General features: G+C 37.9%; 1 protein-coding gene across 2 annotated transcripts in view; it reads right to left on the minus strand.

Annotated features, from left to right (window-relative positions):
- The window catches only part of LOC134540263 (aryl hydrocarbon receptor nuclear translocator homolog), a 286,817-nt gene that overhangs the window by 258,171 nt on the left and 4,552 nt on the right, over window positions 1-24,094 (minus strand). For both annotated transcript variants that reach the window (XM_063382917.1, XM_063382914.1), the window contains exon 2: window positions 19,011-19,059. In XM_063382917.1, coding sequence (XP_063238987.1) covers window positions 19,011-19,059 — 49 coding nt within the window. The remainder of the gene's footprint in view (window positions 1-19,010; window positions 19,060-24,094) is intronic.

Below are 24,094 nucleotides of genomic sequence, written 5' to 3' on the forward strand. Positions count from 1 at the left end.
TACGGTCGAGCAGCCCTCGGAGAAGGTAGGGCGGGGGAGAGGTCGGATAAGTTCTGGAGTCCCGCTCCGGCCAGTGGCGTTAACAGGGCGGGACTTCTGGGGGGGGGAGGTCCGAGCGTGCCTCATGGCGACCGCAGTCGCTCCTGAGGGCAGAGGGAAGGTCGCCTCTGCTAGGGTGTAGAGGGGGGGGGAGGTCAGTTCGATCAACTCCCCATCCCTTGCGGCATCCACCTTCAAACAGTCCGCGCGACGGAAACTTCTTCCGGAGAGGGGAAGAAAAAAAAACAGGGAGGCTTACGGGGACGGGATGTCTGGAAAGGGTTGAAGTGGGGAGAAACCTATCGCCAGTCGCCATCGGAATCTGCCAAAAAACTTTGTCGGTAATCTTGAAGCTCGATGACAGCTGTTTTGAACAGTTTTTTTTTTTCCAAATCGCGTGGTTTTTTATCTGGAGCTCTGCACATCATCGTATGTGCGTCCAGGCAGGCAGCGTGAATTTCTAACAGACACAACCAACCACCTTCCTCCCCGAAGCTAATATTTAAAAAATTTTGAAATGATTTTTTTTTTTTCCCCAGGATAAATCTATCCGCGTGTTTCGAAATAACCGATGTATTTATATCTGCTGCAAAATGCGCGTTTTTTTTTTCCTCCACACACCTGTACGCAAATAAGTCGGTGTCTTTCAGATTCTGCCACATCGTACTGCTTGTAAAGTTGTTATAAGTTTTTTTTTGTCCTTAGGGGCGTTTCAAAATTACCTGCGGTCGAGGCTGAACCCAGTTCAAGTGTGCAATGGTGTGCATTCCAGTCTCTCCCTTCAAATAGTAAAGTGAATTTTGCAGGCCCGTACCAATTATATTAACTTAAACCAAGTATTTTTTCACAGGTTGTCCACATATGTGCGTAGTAAATATTTTTCCTAAATTTTTGACGTGTTAACATTTTAGCACACGGTATATGGCATTTGGTAGGAGTAATTTCGTTAAAATTGAACGAAAGTCGATGAACGGAAATGTGAAACGAAGATGGCGGACCAACGTGTAGCAAAATAAACCCGTACATAGTCACTTTCGTTAACATTAGGGTACATACCAAACGTATTGGTGGGCCAAATGAAACTTTATGATAGTGAAACTACCCAGTAATACATGTGGTAAACTAGTAATCACAAGTTTTAAAATACCTAAGAGAACTGGCATTAAAATGATTATAATATATTATCCTTTTAACCCAAAAATGATTGGTAGCACAGCGGTAGAGAACGCGCTTTGTTAACCTGGAAGGACAAATTTCAAATTTCGTCAATGTAAAAATACTTTTAAAAAAATTATTACAATATTAATCATAATAATGTTGAATCAGCTCAATAAGGTTAAGGTTTGTTTGTAGTAAGTATTTACATATTGATTTCAGCAAAAACAAATAAAATATATATACTTAGTGTTGTAATGTGTGTAATTAATGTTTTAGTAATGCCATAGAAGTGTAACTTCTAACGTGTGCAGAATCCACGATTTTAATTAAATTCCTTGTCGAAATTCAGGTCCAAAGCAGAGGTTTAATCAGAGCCGTTTATAATAGTACGAGGGATGTTTTTTTTCAACCTCCGAAAGGCTATATAAAAAAAGGAAATTTACGTAACACAGTAATTCTACCACCAAAAGTACAGTAGGGTCTTACTTATTTTAATACATAAAATCCAAAACTATCGAGGCATTTGTCATATCGTAACACAAGCTTATCTATGCATGTTTCGAAGAAGTTAGCCGCCAGTGAATAGAGATAACAGGACAAGTGCCTTGATCTCCCGCTCCCTCACGACACCGCTGTAAGGCGGGTGGACTAATTGTGCGGAGTATTGTGCCTTATTATTCATATTCTTGCGATAATTCTTGACGCGGGAGCCAGTGCGCCTCGCGATTAGTCCACCCGCCTCACAGTGGTGTCGTGAGGGAGCGGGAGATCAAGGCACTTGTCCTGTTATCTCTATTCACTGGCGGCTAACTTCTTCGAAACATGCATAGATAAGCTTGTGTTACGATATGACAAATGCCTCGATAGTTTTGGATTTTATGTATTAAAATAAGTAAGACCCTACTGTACTTTTGGTGGTAGAATCACTATGTTACGTAAATTTCCTTTTTTTATATAGCCTTTCGGAGGTTGAAAAAAAACAGCCCTCGTATAATAGTACCGTTCTGTCTTTTTTTTGTTTTAAACGGTATAGCCTATGCAAGATGTATATGACTTTACAATAAAACTCCATTTATTTTTTTAAAAAATGCTCTCCCGGTCTGGGTGATGGCAGGCTCGAACATTTCAAACTAGGTAGAGACCGGAAAAATTCGCGAATTCATTTTGCGATAGGCTAAAATACAAATAGTTTCACCTCAGTGCTGCTTCTGCTATTGGCTCACAACTCACCTGGATGACTCTGGGCCAATGAGAAACGCCCGACCAAAGCTTTATCGAATCACAGGCTGCTACGCTGGGACGTCTCATAAGACAGCAGCCAATGAGTGGGTGGCATTTTACCGAGTGTACGTAGAACTATGGAGTTCATCCTGCAGGTCATTGAACCCGCGAATTTTTCCTGTCCCTATCACTAGGAAACTACCATGACTAGGGACCTGAAAATTTCGCGGTTTCGATGACCTTCAAGTTAGTCTACACAATCCTTTGTGTACTCGGGCAAATAACGCCAGTTCATTGGCTGCTGATTTGTGAGTCGTCTCAACTGGTTTGCCCGTGATTCGTTATTTCTTTGGTTGAGGGTTTCTCATTGGCCCATAGTCGCCCAGACGAACAGTGAGCCATTAGCAAGAGCAGCTTAAAGGTATACGTGTATGCATTTCAGACTATCGCGAAATGAATCTGCGAATTTTACCGGTCTCTAACCATGATTTCTTGAAAGTTCCCTGGATGTTTCCCCCACTCTCTCCCGGTGACCGGGGCACAGGAGGGTAGTAGGGGGGGGGGGGGATGGTGGTGCTAACGCTCGCTCCGGGGCCGGGGCGCGACTAGCGCCTAACGACTAACGACCCGCGCCGCGGCGCTGACGTCTCGTCAAGTCCACCGCGGGCGCTGGCAGGTGAGCCGGTAAACAACCGTGGATAAACACAGCCGCGCTCTCGCCCGAAGGGGGGGGGGGGGGTGAAGAGGGTAACACGCCAAGATGGATGGCCACGGATGTCCCCCCTCGGGGAGGGTGGGAAGGGAATGGAGGAAGGGGGGGGGGACGAACGTCACGGGTAGATGGGTGTAGAAAGGGGGAGGGAAGTTAATGGATGAATTCGCCTACCCCGATGTAGCCCCATCCATCAGGGAGGCTCATTAGCTACCGGGGAAAAAAAGAAGAAGAAAAAACTCCTCCCCGCTCATAGAGTTTCTCTGTCATACGACTATTCCCAAATTTGAATGTCATGTGTTGCTTTCCAAGTGACATTTGGGGAAATCGGAGGTACTACTTTTCAAAAACTGTCAAATATGGGAGGGAAAAAAAGTAACCTGACCCAGGACTATACCCATCCCCGCGAATGAAAAATATTTGCGTGTTAGAAGTTGTACTTAAGTGGCGTGGCAATAAAAAACTGACTAATGATTAATATAAATGAAGTAAAACAATGACTGGAGTACCTAATATTATAAAAACGTTTGGTAAAGAATGTTTTCAATTAAATTAAAAAATTAAATTACTCAGTATTCCATGTGTATAAATTATTATTTAATTTAATAAAATAATTGAGATAAATTTTAATTCATAATGAAAAACAATAAATATGTTCAATTTTACTATAATCTATTAATTATAATTATTTATTCAATAACATAATTTATAATGCAAATAAATTAAAGATACGGGAACATAACCTCACTTAAATAAACACACTTGAAAAAGTTTATAAACACGATTTCTAACATTACTATTCACAATTAATATTTTTAATTAAATTGACCAAATTTTAAATACCAATTGTTGAAGTATATTATTTAAAAGCACATATATATTTTTTATTTGTATGTAGCTTTTTTTCATCCTGTATATTCATGTTTCATGTTGATCGGTGTGTCGCGTGAAAATTAATTCCCATCTCTTTCAGTTAACGGACCTAAAGAATTATAACTTCAAGACTTGTGCCAGAGTAGTGTATGATATCTGAATCTAGCGAAAACTTCAGGCTGAGGATAGATGGGGTATGGACGACCGGCCGCCTTATTGAATCTCAAGTGACATTGACCTTCGAGCTTGGAATAATATATCTGAAATAAAATTTCACACTGACTATGAGAAAAATTTTATATGTTCATACAACGGCGACTAAGCAGAGGAATGTTTTGCTATAGCTAAAATTTCTTAAAATTTCTTAAAATTTGAAATTTAAAGCATGTTTTTTTAGTATTTTCCCCCAAGAATCATCCAAACCAAAATCAAATGCTTACTTTCGTCAAGACACTGCATTCGGATTGATTTTTTTTTTTTACTTTTATACATTGTAAATTATTTAAAAATTAAATTTTTTTACGGACTAAATTTTAACTTTTGGCAATTGCGAAATACCGAACCGAAACCCCCAATATTTTTAAATAGCTAATGTTAAAAATTACTTTATATAATGTCTTCGATTTTTTTTTAATTCTAAAGATGATTCTTACAGATTTTCAAGATGACTGACAATATGGTAGATATGGTCGATCTGATAGTCGACTGCTGTTTTCTAGTGGATAACAAGTAAAGCAACCCTATATGGTGGATCGAAGACGAATTTTAATAACTTCCTAAGTATTATTTTTATGCACAAATGACATGTTTACTAGCCGAGGCTTTAAAACAGTGAACAGGTGTTAAACTTCCAATTTGTTTTCGCAACTGGTTTTTAATTATTTTTTTTTTGAGCTTATAAGTAAAATCGTGATCGGGATGAGAAATGTTCACTCCGAGTGTCGAATTTCAATCGAGGTGTCGCATATCATGGTCCAGCCCAAGCGCGGCTCCAAAAGGGGGGCGGTGGGGGCGATAGCCCCTCCCGAGACCAATTTTATTGATTAGTGTATATTTATGTTTACTTAAATATTCAATTTCATATGTTAAACTTTTATCTCATCAGAAGTTGCATGGAGCTACTAAGGTTCTGTATTTGAAACCTGTAATTTGTAAATAATATTCCAAGGCCAATATCTGACCACTTTCATTTTTTTGCAACTGCGTCCTTTCTTTGTGCGATAGCCCCTCCCGAAAAGTCATCCTGAAGCCGCCATTGGGTCCAGGCGATCTTCAATCCAAGATGGCGGCCGGTCACCGATCCCGAAGCCAGCACCACCACACCACGTGCCGGCTAACGGGATTGCCACCGTCACACATAACCCCAAAGCAGAACCTCGGTGTTGACGACGTAAGACTGACTAGCTTCGACGCCATCAAAGACAGCCAGCCCGCAAGCACCCATCAAGTGCGACGGCAGTTTCGAGCAGGGGTTGTAAAACGGCGGGATTAAAAACTGTTAAGGGGGGGGGGGGGGAAGGCGTATGGCGTCATCCCCGAATGAACTAGCAACAAAATGGCCGAAAGGATCAGGTCCATAACCGTTCGCGAATTACTGGCTGCGCCTCTACAAACCCAGCTAGAACGGAGAGAGGCTGGTTAAAACGTGAAACGAATATGATATGCTTACATTACTTATTTTTCTGGTTTATATCCCCTAACAGTTATTTATTCGGTGATTTCTTTAGAATAAAAATTATATGTATAAATAGCAAACGCGTGGGAAAATAAGTTCGAAAAGTACAGCCCAATTAATTTCATACAGTTTTATTTATTAAATACGATTTACACTATAAATTCAATTACAGCACTTAAAATGTCTGACCACAAATTAACCACTCTTTCGTTTAGTCTACAGTTTACTTCCGCCACTGGAGTTCGGCTCACTTCACCGCCTCGGAGACCGGCGTCGCCGTTTTTACACCCCCTCGACCCCCCCTTTGAAGTGCCGCGTCATCAGGGTCGACTTGGCACCCGAATCTCCCAGAACAATGGCGTCCTAGTTACGCCACTTCGCACAGGCGGGGTTCTGGGAAGCGCATAACACACCAGGCGACACAAGTAATGCGCCTAGACTAGTTGGAAATAACAATTTCTTAAGTTGTAACAAGAGTTCAAATTTAAAAAAAAATACAAAAGTTGTGGAACCTATCATTATTGGCAAAATTAATTTTCACTCAATATAAATATGATTATAATAATTATTTTGGAGTTTAAAACTGTGGTTAAAATAAAGAAAAGGGTTGAGTTTAGTTTTTGTTTTTTTAATAGATATTGTCATTTTAATTAGTTATTGATTTTTACATTGGCATCCCTGTGGAAAAAGAGGTGGGGGGTAAAAAATTTTGGGATTTTGTTTAAGCAATACTAAGTAAACTAAGAGTCTACTAATATGTTGTATAATAAATTTGATATCTTTATTTAATATTTCAAATAAAGATGTGAATGTATCGAATATCCTTAAATAAAGGGAGGTATTTTTAATAAGGTGAAATTATTTAATTATTCTAAAAATATCTCTAACCATAGTAATAGAAAGTTTCAGTGTAAACGATGGCATAAAATTTGTTAAAATAATATAGGTGCTAATTACGAATTTTTTTAAAATTTTAGATCTCGTGAAATGAAAAGAAGGTAACTTTGATTTCATCAAGTTAAAATATATCTTCGTAACACCCTGGAACAGAAGTTATAAAATCATATAGGTAGTTAATCTATACCAAAAAAAAAAAAGGGGAGGGGGGCTACGCATAACTACTCCAAAAATATATAATTCTTAAACAATTAAGCTATAAAATAAATATTTTACGAATATGACAATTTTTTTGACGTGATAACGTCTTATAAATCGATGAACGCCGGCTGCACGCACGAAAAAGCATGACCCATTGTCACGTTCCGCCTGAGCCGAGCGTGCGAGAAAATCTTCTGTAATATCAAACAGGTTAAGGAGGGCTTTTTTTTTTTTAACTAATTGTTCGTGATGATATTTAAAATAAATTATTTAAATTAAATTTGCAAAAACACTAAATAATATTTGAAAATTAAAAAAAAGGTATGCAATTTTTCATGGATGTTTTATGACGTTATCACGTAAAATTATCGTCCGTAAACCGACTTTACAGACAAACCCCCCCCCCCCCCGGTTGTTTTTTTTTTTTTTGTGTGTATAATTTCACGGCAGGTGATGAGGCGAAGCCCAGAATGAATGAATAACGGTTTTAGCGTCTCGAGGTGACTTGGAGGGGAGGAAACAGGCCGGGAAGCGAACCCGCGCCCCGCACCTGCGGCGGAGGTGAGAGGGGCTTTGCGAGGCGCCGCATTGCTATTCATGCCGGGCGGGCGCGCAAACGAGCGCTCGGCAAGAGTACAGGGGCGTGAGGGTTTTCGGCACATCAGCTACGTCTATCTCGCCGGGTATCAGCGCGAGATTTACCTCAGCCCTTCCACCTTCCTTCACCATCCCTTTCCCTCGAGAAAGTAACAAGGAGGGGGGGAGGAGATGATGTCAGGTGCCTTACGTACTACCGACCCTTCATTCCCTCCCCCTCCCCCCCCCCCCCACAAGCCGCAAAGGGCGTATCGGCGGGGCGATCGCGCAGGATAGCCTACAATTCACCACAACCACAACCCGAATACTTCCGAAGTTTACCAAAGTTTACCAAAGTCTTTTTTTTTAATGACCAGGAGGTGGCCACATCTGCATGATTACATGGTGTGTGAAGGAGTTTTTTTTCCTTCGGCTAATTGGTGTGTCATATTGGCTAGACCGCTCAAAACATTATCTGAAGTGTAGTCTTTGCGTCGTGGAAACAAGTCTTCAATTATTTATGAAAGTGACCATTTTTTTTAAGGACGGAGATTCAATTTTATACTTAATAACTAGAGACCTGCAAAATTCGCGGATACATTCGGTGATAGGCTAGAATTCAAACATATATAGCCTACCTCTTAGATAATTTTGTTATTGGTTTACTGTTCATCTGGACGAATCTCAACCAGTTATAAACCCTCAACCAAAGAAGGATCGAATCACAGACAAACCGGCTGAGACGACTTACAAGTCGGCAGCCAATGAGCTTGCGTTATTTTCCCGAGTGTACAGGGGTATGTGCAGTCTATCCTGAAAGCCATCGAAACCGCGAATTTGGCAGGTATCTATTAATAACCAACACCATACTTTATCAGGGATTATTTCCGCCATGTTTTAGCGGAACAATATGGCGGCGATGGCGAGGTTAAAAAAGTGACCAACTACACGTCACAGAATGCCGTCTCCTGGCAAATTCCTAACTCCATGTGTATGACCGTTCGCATATTTGCTAATGTGTATATACATACACATACACATCCTTACAATATGTTTTTTTTTTCACGAGCGATCGGCAAACTTCGGAGGACATCGGAACTGTTCGGGCGTGGCTCCGATCGCGCACGCCACTGGCCAGTCCTGCCATCTGCCACCTTTCGGAGGCAAAAACACGCGTTTCTTTCGCTCAAGAGCAGCCACTACTCGAGATTGACAACGTTCTCACTGAAAACAGACAGTTACATTTTCCTACAAAAAAAAAAAACAATAAGAGATTCCATTACGTAGCCTTGCTAGCGGCGAGCATTTTTCGTCAAAATAAAAAAAAATAATAATAATCTGAACGCACTGCAGTAAAAGTATTTCCTTGTTAATTGGCGGCCGTCTCAGAACGAGTTTGTTTCCGCAGAGTTGATATTCGTGCGCCGACAGTGGGCGCGTGCCTGAAAGAAACGGGGGAGCTGAATTGTTGCCCCTTGGAAGGGCAGCCCATCCAATTTCTGAAAACATGTTTCTTTAAGTGTTTAAATAATCCTGAAAACTTGCCCCTTGGTAGGGCAGCCCATCAGGATTTTTCTGACAGTAGTGTTTTTGAAAGGTTGCCTGATTTGTTGCCCCTTGGAAGGGCAGCCATTCAGGATTTTTCTGACAGTGGTTAGTTTGTAAAGCGACTGGAAGGGCAGCCCTTCCAGTATCTTAAAATGTGTATATTTTCGTAATTTTATAATCCTATGAATTGTTGCCCCTTGGAAGGGCAGCCCATCAGGATATCTTTAACAGTGGTGTTTTTGAAAGGTTGTCTGAATTGTTGCCTCTTGGAAGGGCAGCCCATCAGGATTTTTCTGTTTGTAAACTAACCACTGTCAGAAAAATCCTGAAGGGCTGCCCATCCAAGGGGCAACAATTCAGACAACCTTTCAAAAACACCACTGTCAGAAAAATCATGATGGGCTGCCCTTCCAAGAGGCAACAATTCAGACAATCTTTCAAAAACACCACTGTCAGAAAAATCCTGAAGGGCTGCCCTTCCAAGGGACAGCATTTCAGTCGCCCCAAAGAAACTAAACCAATCACGAAACACCAGACCATACTAACAATATTACCAACACACAAGGTCACAAAATATTTTCGCGAATGATAGTGTTTCAGGTGTCATGATGGATGTTCGATGCTTTTGAATCGTATTGGAACGGGTTGAATTTAAATTGGTGTGAATAACTTTTTCAACCATTTAAGCCTCAGAAATCAATGCGGGATCTAAAATACCGTAACGTTGTATCATAATAAGGATGTCACCAGGATCAAAATTGTACAATAGTTGAACAAGTAACTAACATCACTGTAACTTTAGCCTGTCTTAGTATTCAAACAAATATTTTTATATATATTTTCTCCACAATGGGATAATACATTTTAACACATTTATCTCCTGTGTAACTGAAATGATAGTCCAAGGGATTGAAAATAATATCTTCCTACATAAAATAATTTTTTTTTAAACACAATCTCGTGTAAAACTTTAATATTGGCATCATTCTCAGACGTAGGACTTAACGTCAAGTGAGATATTTCCTACTTAGCGGAAAAAGCTAGTTGCTGGATAAAATTCTACCTTTTTCGGTGTCCTGGAAAGATTTTATCCCCGAAATAAGGTTTTTTTTCTCTCTGGAAGTGAGTGCCGGTTTAAGCATGATGTCTGCGCCACGCGAGTTGGGAAACTAAACACGTAGTTAACAACACTATTTTTTTGAAGTGAAAACTTATATGGGAAGGTTTGGATAGGGAGTAAATTCATGTAAGTCGTCATCGACATGGTCACGTGACGTGTTAACGATAACACTATATCTGTTCCTATTATTGTTCAAATTGTGTTTGTGTTCAATTTTTATTTTAAATCTTAAGTATACGATTACTGTGTAGTAAAAAGTGAGTATAATATTTTGAATAACGAAGAAAACGGAGTCTTTGTAGCAATATAACCTAAAAATTAAGATCATTATTTTTTTAATACCTACAGTTACCATGCAATGCGTATTTTATAGTAATTTAGGAGTTATTTTACTAACGTGATAAAACAAATTTGCTGTGTGATATTTTTTTTTTCTTAAAAATTGCGAAAAGTCTCTGATTTTTTATAACAAAATTTTTCTTATGTTACACAATTATATTTTACAAAGTTAGTATTTATTTAAAATTATATTTCTATTTTCTTAATTCTATCAATAATATTAATAATATTTACTTTTGATTTAAAAGTTTTAATTTAAGATCAAACAATTAATTTGGATATCCAATAATAACTTTTTTTTTATATAGTTTTAAGTTTTCACTTCTGTCGGCAATCCTCGTGACTGCTTTGAAATTTTGTTTTCTGTATATTTATCACGCTCGGGGTTTATTTCAAAGCACTCGTGGCAAAGTGTGTCGTGTCACAGGTGTATTTGCAGGCTGAGAACACAGGAATTGGCTCCTCGCCGAGGTAAGGCGCTACACGGGGGAAGCCTAAGATGCACATAAAGTTCTGCCATCCCCGATTACACCCGAACAATTCACCTTCGGCCAACCTCGGGTTTATTTATATATATATTTATATTTCTCTGTTTATTTTAATGTAGCTATACTAACCTAACTAACCGTCCATAGTGTTTTAAAGTGTTTTCATGTAGCTAACCTAACCGACCACTTTTAATATTTAAAATTCATTTTTCCCTGCGCAAAAAATAAAACAAATCCCGAGGTTGGCCGAAGGTGAATTGTTCGGGTGTAATCGGGAAGGGCAGAACTTTATGACGTGCATCTTAGGTCTCCCTGTTACACGGAGACTGGCCCACATTGGGTCAGACTCCCTGGTTGCAGGGTGTCCACATGGAAAAAAATATATATATATTGCGTACCAACTTAGGCGAGAAAAAAAGTACTAGATTTGAAAGGAAAAAAAAAGGTACTAAATTACAATTTTTTTTTTTATAGTTTTAACAATTTAGGAAGTTATTATGACATTGCAAATGCTCGAACTTAAATATCACACCACACACATACATTCCATAGTTTTCAAAAATAATTACGCTTAATAATAAAACATATTGGAGTTACCGTAAAATTATTATATTAAAGGGAAAAAAAGTACTAGATCTGAGCGTAAATGTACTAGACCACTAAACAAATGATAACAGTAAGTACTAGATCTAGTAGGAAAGTACTAACTGTGGACACCCTGACTGGTTATGGCTACGAGGACTGGCAGAGGACAAGAGGCAACTCCGCTTCCGGCAAGTAGGTGGTAGGGGGGGGGGGTGGAGGACGGAAGGGGCTTGTCGACCATCCGGGTCCAATCCACAACGGCCGCGCGCAGGCGGGAAGATTATGAACTTAAACCCTTTCCCGTGTCGCTACCCCCCCCCCCCCTTCACAACACCCCTTAAAGGACGTCGTTTTCATTCAAGGGCGGTCACCCAGGGCGTTGATATGCGCGGAGGGTCGCGGCGGACACAGGTGCTGCCCTCCTTCGGGCGAAAGGGCCTTCAGGGGGGGGGGAGAGAAGGGTCGCAACACAGGTAACAGGTTGCCGCCTGACCTTCGACACACGACCACCCCCCCACTCCCCTCCCTACCTTTCATCCCCTCTCCCTAGCTCTCGTACAATCCCTGAAAGATACACCCCCCCGAAGAGAGCGTTCCCGCGTGGTCCAGCATTTTCAATTACGAGTCCGGGAGGGGGGTGAATGGGGTTGGGGCGGAGCCTTTGATCCCGCACGACAGCTAGGCACAGAAAAAAAAAACCTTGTGTTTCGACCACAGGCTTATCCACCCCATGACGCGGTCATACCTTCACGGACAATAATCCAACTCAACGCCAAGTCCAGAACAGGTGATAGGTCAGTTCAACCAAAAAAAAAAAGAAGGGCAGTCTGTAAAGTCGGTTTACGGACGATAATTTTACGTGAAAACGTCATAAGAAAGCATTGATGAAAAATTGCATACGTTTTTTAATTTTCAAATATCATTTACAGTTTTTTTTGCAAATTTAATTTAAATGATTTGTTTAAATATAATCACGAACAATTAGTTAAAAAGCCCGCCTTAACCTGATTGATATTATATAAGATTTTCTCGCACGGTGATTGGCCGGTTCTTGCACGCTCGGCTCAAGCGGAACGTGACGAGTCGTGCTTTTTCGTGCGTGCAGCCGGCGTTCATCTATTTTATCACGTAAAAAATAAATCATATTGTGTCGTAAAACTATTTTTTTTTTAAGTTTTCAAATCACCAACCTGCCTACTGTGACCAAAATTTTCTGCTACTCAATCATAGATAACCCTACTATTGATGACATTTCCAAATAAAATCTAACATGCTATACTTTCGGGGACAAAAAAAATTTCTGTGCACGACTTATGCGGCAACAATTTTTTTTTTTTATTTCACACTTGAAATGATAAGTGTTTACCAAAACCGATATGGAGTTAAACTTGATTGAAATTAAAGACCATTAAATGCAAAATTAAAGTAAACAAGCCCAGGATAGATAATCATACTGCGTGCAAATATCGATTTACTGTCTTTCCGATTGTAAGCACATTTTTTTAAAAGACATCCTGTAGTAACAGAAACTTCTGTGAACACGCTCGTTTCTTTCAGGTTAGGTTTGATGAATCCAACGGAAACCTTGCGCTTCACCGAGGAAGTCGGAAATCACTGCGAAATCAGAGGAAAAAATGACTCCACACTATACACATTGCAAATAACTTAGTTTTTGTCTCGAAAATTTTTTGCGTTCCTTCACGAACTTTTTTTAAGACGTGTTCATAAGCAAATATCGCATAAAAACCATGAGCAATTTAAAAAAAAAAAAAATTCCCCCCCCCCCCCGCGCAACAAAAAAAGTTTTTTTATAATCAATTATTTTATTTTTAAAAATTTTTATTCCTAAACTATTATTTAAACTTTTTTTTTCTTGAGAAATTATTTAAAAAAGTTTTTTTTTTCCTGCACAATTTTGCAAAAAAAAAAAAAACCTAAGCAATTATTAAAAAAAAATTATTTCCCTTAGCAAATATTTTAAAAAAATTCCCCTGAGCAATTATGAAAAAAAGTTTTTTTTTTCTCCCTGAGAAATTATGGAGGAAAAAAAAAAGTTTGCTCCTAAGCAATTATTAATAAAAGTTTTTTTTTTTCAGACGAACCCCGGCACACCGGCTGTAGACTCAAGCAAATTGCCGCCCCTGAAGTAAGTCACGTGATCTGCAGGGAGCAGATGCTGGGCCGAAGTAAAAAAGCACAACCCCCCCCCCCCCCAACAAACTAAAAAAAAAAAAAAACTTCGACCAACATCATTAATAAAGCCCCTCGCAGAGAGGGGAAGACAATGGCGAACCACTTTTGGCTTACAAAAGAAACTGACTGCTTTTGGGGGAAGCCCTGTGTTAAGGGGGTGGGACTCGCCGCACCCCATGCCACTCGAACAACTGAGGGGCATCGGAAAGGTGTCGAGGGGGAGGGAGGGTTAAAAAAGTGCGCGCTAATTAAGGTAACTTCCTAACCAATACAAAAAATACACGTGGCATCGCCGCAGAAGCTTTTTCCCGAAGCCCTCTGAGCTAAGCGGTCGATTCTTGGGAGCCTCCGTCCGGGCTAGTTATGAACATTACAAAAAATTTAAAGCATCACTGACGAATATATATAAATATATATATATATATATATATATATATATATATATATATATATTTCTGGATTGAAAAGTGCGTACCCCGTTATTTTCCTGGGCACTGTAAATGATTTTAAGTTCGAATGCCAAATTACTACACCGAGAGAAAGGTTTGTTTGCCTCAACAAAATATTTGTTTGTATATGGGGAAATTATTATATTTTGTCAATTAAAACAAATATTTTGAAGTAGGAAAGATTCTGTTGACCCAACAAAATGATTTTGTCAACTCAAATGTATATTTGGTTAGGTGTAACAAATTATTTTTGTTACTTACCGAGTTTGGTTAAACTAACAAAAAAATTTTTTTGTTCCACCAAGTAAATATTATTTTTGCCATATATAAACAAATATTTGTTTGATTCAAACAAACCTTTTTCTCTGTGACGATGCGCAGTCCACAATCGCTACGACACGCGGGAACGACCATTTCACTCGGCTCGCCGAGAAACTCCTGCTTACAGAGGACGCAGCGAGGGTGCATGCGGTGTGCGGAGCTTCAGAAAAAAACAAAACGATTTGAAACCTGCTCGAAATATCCGATTGGTGCCTGTTTACGAAAAAAAGAAGAAAAAAAACATTTGGGGATACGCTAAGGGCGGATGAGTAGTTCGGTTCCAGTTTTTTTTTTTTTTTTTTTTTTTTTTTTTTTTTTTTTTTTAACTGTATTTTAAGAAGAATAACTATTAAAGGTCTGTTTTCATACATTTACCGTCATCTTCGAAAATTTACGGGCACTAAGTTTATCGACTTTGAACACGAAAATATTCTAGGTAAACAGCAAAACATTCGAAAACTTGATAAGGGGCCCGCCTCGTCAGGGGTGTATGTGTGTTAGCGAGGCGGGATGATAAGCGCGACGCTCGCTGGTGCTTCTAGCGCGGTGTCTCCTCTGGACTGGCGCGCAGTCTTCTCCCAGTGCACAGGACAACTGTGAAACTTGAGCGGTGACAACGTTATATGGCGGAGAAACGAAGATAAAGGTGCAATTCAAGTCCCTTAAGTGCTTTTAATAATCTGTACTGGTTGTTTTACGCCTAAAAATTACTCTGAAAACATGCGTTTTAGCCATTTTAACTATTCTAGAAATAGAGTTTAAAAACATGATCCAAAATTAAAAGGACTTTTCGGGCCTCAGCGAACTCTTAAATGCTTTTCGTAAGCAGACCCCACTCGGATATCTTGAGTAGTTTTGAAATCGCGTTGTTTTTCCTGAAGCTCTGCGCACCCTGTGTGTGACCGGGTAGGCGGAGCCTTAAGACTACTGCACACACATTTTTTCTACGAGTATGTTTATCATTTAAAAAAAAACAGAACTCGGAAGTCGAAGTACGGGGTACATTCTACGAATATTCTGCTACATAAAATTATGAAGAACTAGAGGCGAATTATTCGCTGAAAAGCCCGTAAATTTACTGTACTTTCTAACTTTCGAAACCGCACTCTCGAGTCATAGAATTGAGATAGTTGATAGCCAAGTATCTTGAAAAAGCTCTCGGTCATCTTATTTTATCGTGTTCACTGTCCTTTTTATTATGTTATAATAATCGGATCGCTTGATAAATAACTAGGTATTGTAAATATTTCTTGCCGAAACATAAGTTCGAAATGATGTGTCTCTCACAAAAATGTATTTTTTTTTTATTCTTGCAAAATGTTTAATTTTTAGTCAAGAATGCGTTCAAATATGGGACTAACTGTCAAGTTTTCAGGGAAAGGGAGATAACATACTTTTCTAGTTGAATTCTGTGCAGTTGATGAGAGGAAATACTGTCAGAAGTCTATTACAAATTATTCGCGTTAGACGGAATGCCCTATACACAAAACATTTAATGGAAATTATTAATATATACAATAATTAATTGTAAGGGAAATTAATCATGAACCCGTGGTATCTACCCTACATTTGTTTCGGAAAAAGTCAAACGGCACATATCCCATGCAACTGTGTAGGTTAAAAACTTTCATCACATGTTTAGGATCATTACAAAAATATTTCTTACAGTGATAAGTAGAGACCTGCAAAATTCGCGGTTTCGGTGGCCTTCAGGATAGACTGCACATACCCCTGTACACTCGGGCAAATAAAGCAAGTTCGTTGGCTGCCGACTTGTAAGTCGTCTCAGCTGGTTTGTCTGTGATTCGATCCTTCTTTGGTTGAGGGTTTGTTTATAACTGGTTGAGATTCGTCCAGATGAACAGTTAAGCCAATAGCAAAATTATCTAAGAGGTATTATGTGTTTGAAATCTAGCCTATCACCGAATGAGTCCGCGAATTTTGCAAGTCTCTAGCGATAAGTCACGAACGTTTTTTTTTTTTTTTTTTCCGCGAATCACTACACCTTCAGGAAAAACAAAATCCAAACGAAAAATCGCGCGCCCGGAGACAGACCAGACCTCAGTTCTCTCTCGCGGGTTAGAAGGAAGGTAGCGTGCTTTTTTTTTTTTTTTTTTTTCCTGTGCCTATCTGGATGCGTATCAACAACGATAGAGAATCGATGCGGTGAGATCCTGATGGTTTTATTTTCCAGCCATAAAAAGTTTTATACCGCCGGGAAAGAATTGTTGGGGGGGTGGGAAGAGAAAGGGGGGGTAGAGTAGGGTGGGAATGAAACGCACGCGAATTTCCATCGCTCGATAAACACCTCCTAAACCCTCCTCCATTTTTATTTCCCCCCCCCCCCCCCCAGCCTACTGAGCATCAGCGCCCCGCGTATATGCATACATGAATGACTGAGTAGTCTCGCTTATCCGGGTGGAAATCGCAATAAAAAAAAGCGTTTAAAGCCTTGTTTCGTTTTTTTACAACCTACTGTAGGAGCGAAACCCATGCTTGTTAGGTCCACCCAACCCCCTTCCCCCCCAATAATTTCCTTTTTTTCATCACTCTCAAAACCCCCGTCGCATAACCACTATCATTACCCTCTTCGTCAAACGTCCTGCCGTCACACTCGTCGAAAACTGTCGTGACAGAAAGCTATTTTCGGTGCGCGACACCACACATCACTTTAGCCCGAGGCAATTTAGGTCTCCAAAAAAATAGGCTAGGTGTCGATCGATAAACCCCCCCCCCCCCCCCACAAATGTTCCGATGCAGTTGCGATACGCGAGACGCCACGACCACACGGCGTTGCGACACACCCGCTGAATAGAGGTATCGATAAAATTGAAAAATCTCAAATCTGTCTACAAATACCAAACGTATGACCTCGAATTTTCAAAGCCCATTTAGTAAGGTATACGTTCTTTGAATGATTCGTGCAATCGGTAATTCTCGATTTAATTCAGTTTTATTTTTTGGACATAGGTACACCATTGCAGATTTGCACTGCTTGTCAAGAAAAAATTCCGAAAATCAAAAATATTTTTTTTTATTTTAGGAATTTTTCCATTAAACCCATTTGGTGAATTTTTTAAAAAAGGTTTTGTAGCGCGAGTCATTTTTTATACAAATAAAAATTATACTAAATAGATCTAATATTCGCAGGAATGTTCCAATTATATAATAAAAATCTTAAAATATGACAGCAGCACATAAAAAATGTTGTGACTTCCAACATGATTAATGCTTATTTCAGGACATTTTAATTAACAAGCACACACCCTGGTATTCAACACGAACATCGCCAATGAAAAAATTATCCAACAGCACATTTCTGTGATAATTACAGCAATCGGAAGAACAAATGTTGAAAACATATAACAAGCATACAATACACCGTGATTAGAAACCACAATTAACAAAAGTTAATATTGTTCATTTTCTCAAAAACCGTGTTTACTGGGTCACTCTTCAAGTCTAGCATGTGCCTTAGTTCGCAGTACCACGCAAAAAAGGTGTTGTGTTGACCGTTGCTATAACAAGTGTTTGTGCTTCACAAACGGCAGAGGTAAGTACAGGAGAAAGGGTCATAGGGGCAAACAACCACTATTGTTTTTGTGTATCCATGGGCCCAGGCATGGTGGGAAAATTTCCCGGTGGCAAGGGGAGGAGGATGGGAAAACCAGCCACAAAATTTCGAAAATTAAAAAATTGATTCCCTTTCGATTTGGAGTGTTTCCGAGACAATCGGAAACTTCAAAACCATCCCCTCCCCATTTTTTCCCCCCAAAATTTATTACTTTTTAGTTCATACAACAAAAAAGGTTTTTATTTTTAATTTTTTTAAATTAAATTTTATTTTATTCCTCAACATCTCACAGACAAGTAACCTTTCTCTTGTTTCAAAGGTCAGGTGTGCAAAATTTTATCAAGATCTCAGTAGAACTGTAGGTTTGTACGATAATAAAATGGATAAAACACTGGTACAGTTCAGTGCGCCACTGCCGCAACTCAAACGAAAAAAAAATTAAACAATGCAATGCCCTTTATTATAGATATGCAATAGGCATCAACAATGCAATATATATAATCAACAATGCAATATATATAGCATCAACAATGCAATATATATAGCATCAACAATTCTATATATATATAATCCCAGCTTGACTAAGTGTATAGGCTTCGGCCTGAAACGCACCTAGGTCCCTCCGTAACACGGACCCCTCTAAGTTTTATTTAAGTTAAAAAAAAATTTCAATTAAAAACCCTTGAGTGCCAGTTGAAGACTTGATCTTAAGTTTCAAAAAAAAAGTATTATTTGTTTGAAATAAAGAACTTACATCCTTACATTATATATAAACACACATACATAGTTTTTCAATTACTCCTTTTATTCATAAAATAAACCAGCCTCTTGAAAAGCAGTTTATTTCTTAACATTAAAAAAAAAAATTAATATTCTGATGGCTTACATTAAGTGGATATTAAAACTTTGGCAGCAGCATATGAAAGTGAACTGCAAGAGAATTTTTCAACATGACATATTTCTTAAAAATGCTGATCTTCAAGGGCAAAGGTGTCTCGAGGTTTCAAAGTTGACTGAAAAATCCTCTGCATGCTTACTTACCCTATTGAGCCAGCACGACGTTTTTGGATCGTCTTTGTCAGGTCAGTCCCTGGAGAGAGAAAAAAATTGTAATTGTTTGGGATCCGTAGTGAAGATGCTTGATACATAAATAAAATCACTTTTTTTTTTTTTTCTAAATTAAGCTCGTACAGTTACATCCTTACTTCATTGTACTGTTTCAAGGACAAAAAAAAAACTAGACAATACTTGGCATGTTACTCAAACTGATCTCTGCTGACTATTCAAACACTATTGTTCCACTAATCTGCTGAGCTGAAAACGTAATCACTTGCTAAAGAATTTCACACAATCTGCAATTACTGTTTAGAGCAATCATTAAAGAATAGTTGTCTGATAGGACTATAAAATGTCTCTCAAATTATACCTCTGCAGAAATTTAATTTAATTATGTTTAAATAATATTGGAAATATACTTTACTAAACAGAATAGCAGAGCAGGAATATTTTGACATTTGGAACAACCTTAAATATAACTTAAGTTAATATATGTTAATTGGCACTGGGCATTAATTAGAAATTTACTAATACCCTAACTATTAGTTATGACAAGCTCATATTTAAGAATTAAGGTCAAGGTGAAAAGATCAAGAGAATAATACTATTCATTAATATCTCAGATCAAAATGATTAAGAATAAAAATGTTCAAAAATGTTAATATTAAAAAACCTAACATCACTTCAATTAACCATTTCAGTTAATTCATCTACTGAAGTGGACAATTTATATCATAATGATACATGGATTAATTAAAATTTGAAAGTGTCTCATGATGCAGCTTACACTCTAGTCAACATCAGTCTTTAGGAGTATGAAAAAAATTATAATTTATAATATAAAAATTATTTAATATGTAATATAATTAGAGCTTAAGATTATTACTACACAATATAACAAAAAAAAAATGGTTTAATTAAAATTAAAATAATTAAAATGATATCTTAGGAAACAACGTGAGACTGAAAAATTGAAAAAAAAAAATAGTCAAAAAGAATTACACATAAAAAAATAACAGAATAACAACCACACATCAATTCTGTCATTTAAAGTGTTTAAAAACACCCACTGCCTACAACGGCTATGCATGGCTGTTGCTATGAGCATCTGTCATTTTAAAGATGGTGGTAAGTAAACCACATAATGAAGCTACTACCTACAACACACAGAAATAACAAGTTTTCACTAACTTGAATTCTGCCTCAACGGAACTGTTGTTCTTACACACCAAGTAGGTTACTTCAATTGCTTGCAATTACCATTATTTTTTAAGAGCTTTATATATCACGATTGTTCCCGTGCATTATCATGTCTCGTTTCAAATGATATCAACAGCTAACTTATAGCAGTCAAACGTGATGCAATGTGTTCCGAAATATGATCATTTGCATGACATCTAACATTTCTAAAAAAAAAAAATACACAAGTTTAGAAAATATATCTGATGAGAAACCTTTTAGGTATAATCTCAATTGGAACTAACACAAGCACACATTTCTGGCATGTTTTGGGAGCCCTTGAGAGTTTCCGTGTGCATTACAGGAGAAGCAGGTTTGATGTGTTCGATATTAGTTAAATTTATTTTGTCTGTCGAGAGATTGGCTGACAACAAGGAGGCCAACTACCCGTACGGGAAGGAGGCTGTAATTATAACTGCTGAAGGCCCTGTCACACTGTTAAATTTTTGCTTCTTACACCTTCCAACATGTTGTGTCAAACAAAGTTGCATGGTTGTGACATCACCGAAAACATCAATGGCGCAGCCCATATCATGTAGGATTACTTTGAGTTTCCATCATATTTTGAATACAAAATAGGTAGAGACCTGCAAAATTCGCAGTTTCGATGGCCTTCAGGATAGACGGCACACACCCCTGCACACTCGGGCAAATAACGCAAGTTCATTGGCTGCCGACTTGTAAGTCGTCTCAGCTGGTTTGTCTGTGATTGAGGGTTTATAACTGGTTGAGATTCGTCCAGATGAACAGTAAGCCAATAGCAAAATTATCTAAGAGGTATATGTGTTTGAATTCTAGCCTATCACTGAATTAATCTGCGAATTTTGCAGGTTTCTAAAAATAGGTTCTAAAATATGTTGGATGCAATTTGTCAATACAAATTGTGCCTACCGAAAACGTAAATGACATCAGTTTCCGTCACAACGAATCTTTAAAATGGCTAAGAATACGCGAGTGATTAAAAGAGGCTATAAAAGTGAAATTACTATAATATTAATATGAATGTCCTGTGAAAACATTTTACGTAAAAAAGTAAATTATGTTTCTATAACTTAAAAAAAATCACTGAACACTTATTTATTGTATTATATAACAAATATTATTGTATGTTAAATTTACACACAATTAAAATTTAAAAAAAAAAAAAATTATAAACAAGCATAACAAGTTCAAAAATTCCATCCAGCACTGTGATGTGTATTTTAATTCCAAAATGAGATTAAAATTTATAAGTATGTGATATCTCAGACCAAAAATAATATTTGGAAGTGTGGCACAATTTTTAAAACATATTTGAGGTTATCTGTCCAAATTTATTTTATGGAGAAAATTGGAAGCTATTTTCCATCCAATACTACCCCTCTAACTCTACTGTCAAATATGGTTGGAGACAAATATCTGGCAGTGTGACAGAGCCCTAAGCCATGGCAACATTGCAACTTCGTAGTTAAAAATGTACAGCAAAAAAAAATCACAGGCCACCGTGATACACAAAACAATAACATGCAGCCAAACAAGCTGTGCATCACAAAGTACCTATTCAATGTTCAAGTGAGTTTATCACTGGTGCAAGTATTTTTCAAAGGTCCGTTCCATAAATATTTGACTAAGCATGAACCAATGGTTTAACATAATTTGAAAGGATGGTTTGAGAATGTCTTGTGTTGGAAATGTTTAACTTCAGCATTTTTAGGAATTTATAAAATAAAAGATAAATCAAACCACCACATTTTAACCTTCTAGCATTGATATAAAAACCACCTATTTTACAGAGAAAGCCAATCCAATATTGGTAGCAGAAAAACCACTACTCAGGTTTAAGTTTTTTTCCAATTGGGGCAGTGAACTTATTTTAAAAGGAGATTTAAAATGTGTTGCAAGAGTCAAAGGGGTTCTACATTGACAGAAACAAAAGGTCAAACTATTTCATGGCCATGCCACATATTGTAAAAACTAATAACTAAACAGCTCCAGGCTGAAAAGTAATCAAGCAGCAAGAATTATTACCAAAAAAATTTTTTAACAATAATTTAATTATATATTTTGTTACTTATGACAAGTATTTTTGACTCCTTAACATGTTTAGTTTACCGTTACTTACAGTACAGACCCATAAATCTGGACTAGATAAGACCGGACCCTCTATGGATCACTGAAAATCCATATTAAATGGATATGCATTAAAATACATGTAATTTAAAATTTAGAAGATTAAAAACTATAAAAAAATTAAAGTTTTTTTATAAATACTTGTCCTTATGCTTAATTTTAATACATAGACCTAAGTTTTTATCCTACAACTGATGTTGGATTAACAAAACATCTTTTCCTTCCGAGTCAACTGGATGTTCACACGAGCACGGTCCGGATTAGCAAGACTCTAATAAATCATCATCATCATAAACTGTTTCCAGCCTGTGGCCAGGTCAGCAAAGCAAATTGCTACATCTTCATCTGTTCCTCCACCATTCCTCATCATTAGAGACCTGCAAAATTTGCGGATTCATTTCATGATATGCTACAATTCAAATAATTATACCTTAGCGCTGCTTCTGCAATTGGTTCACTGTTAATCTGAGTAATGAGGGCCAATTAGAGACCCTCGCTCAAAGAAGTGTCGAATCACAGGCCATCCAGTCGAGACGACTCACAAGTCAACAGCCAATGAACAGTTGGCATTTTCCCGAGTGTGTAGAGTATAGTAGAGTCTATCCTGGAGGTCATTGAATCAGCGAATTTTGCAGGTCTCTACTCATCATTCACTTTACTGCAATCTTCTCCTCTTTCTTGCACTTCTTAACTATATGCTCTTCCCACCTCTTCCTCGGTCTTCCTTGGGGGTCTTCTTCCGATGTCCTTCAACTCCCATCATTTTCCTAGGCAGCCCCTTTTCCCATTCTCTGCACATGACCATACCATCTCATTCTTGCATTTTCAATATCTCATTCTAGTCTCGTACTCCTGCTTTTGCTTGTACAATCTCGTTCCCGATTTTGTCCTGCCTCATAACTGGTCTCTACAGAAGTTTCCAAAACCATCAATGAAAGAAATTTCGGCATTCCTATATGAACCACTAAGTATACCCTTATACCCTTATATAAGTGTTTTTCCTCCTTGGTTACAATCGATGTGGATACCAGTACGTCTACTTACGATACATTTTGTAACACAATTTCAACATTCATAATGACAAAATATAAAGGTTTTCGTAAAAATACCTAAGTAAACTTAGAAACTATACCTACTGAAGTACTGAAACACACAACGATGATGTGTGTGCAAAAAGTTCCAACAACAGTAAAATTTATCTTAAAATTATTATTAAATGTAACATAGGATATCACTAAAAATACCTGACAAAACATTTTCATGACTTCTAATAAAAATATTCTCATAACTTTTTATATTACAAATTTCGATACCTTACCCGAATGTCTTGGAACACCGCCCTTAATGTAATATTATAAACTGAAGTGAGGTGACAAGAAAATAATTTTGGCTAGCAAAACGCTACTGGTCATTTAATTTTTGTGATGACCAGCACTATCATTGCTTTTGTGACCTGTCCATCAGTTTCGTTACTTTTCGTGACCTGTAGACAACTGGTATTACAAGTTAAATGTCACGTTTATTTTAACTGAATTTGTGTTTGACAGTTTACTTAAAATCAATAAAAAATTTGTCAAAACTGGGAACTGGCAAAATTACATTTCAATGGTTATATTTTTAATGGTCATACATTAATACAAACTGTATGCTAAAATATACTTCAAAACTGTGGGTCTGACTGCAGGACAAGCCAAGGGAAAAATATCAATTAACGCAGGTCC

The sequence above is a fragment of the Bacillus rossius genome, chromosome 16 (genome assembly GCF_032445375.1).
Source record: "Bacillus rossius redtenbacheri isolate Brsri chromosome 16, Brsri_v3, whole genome shotgun sequence".
Classification (NCBI taxonomy): domain Eukaryota; kingdom Metazoa; phylum Arthropoda; class Insecta; order Phasmatodea; family Bacillidae; genus Bacillus; species Bacillus rossius.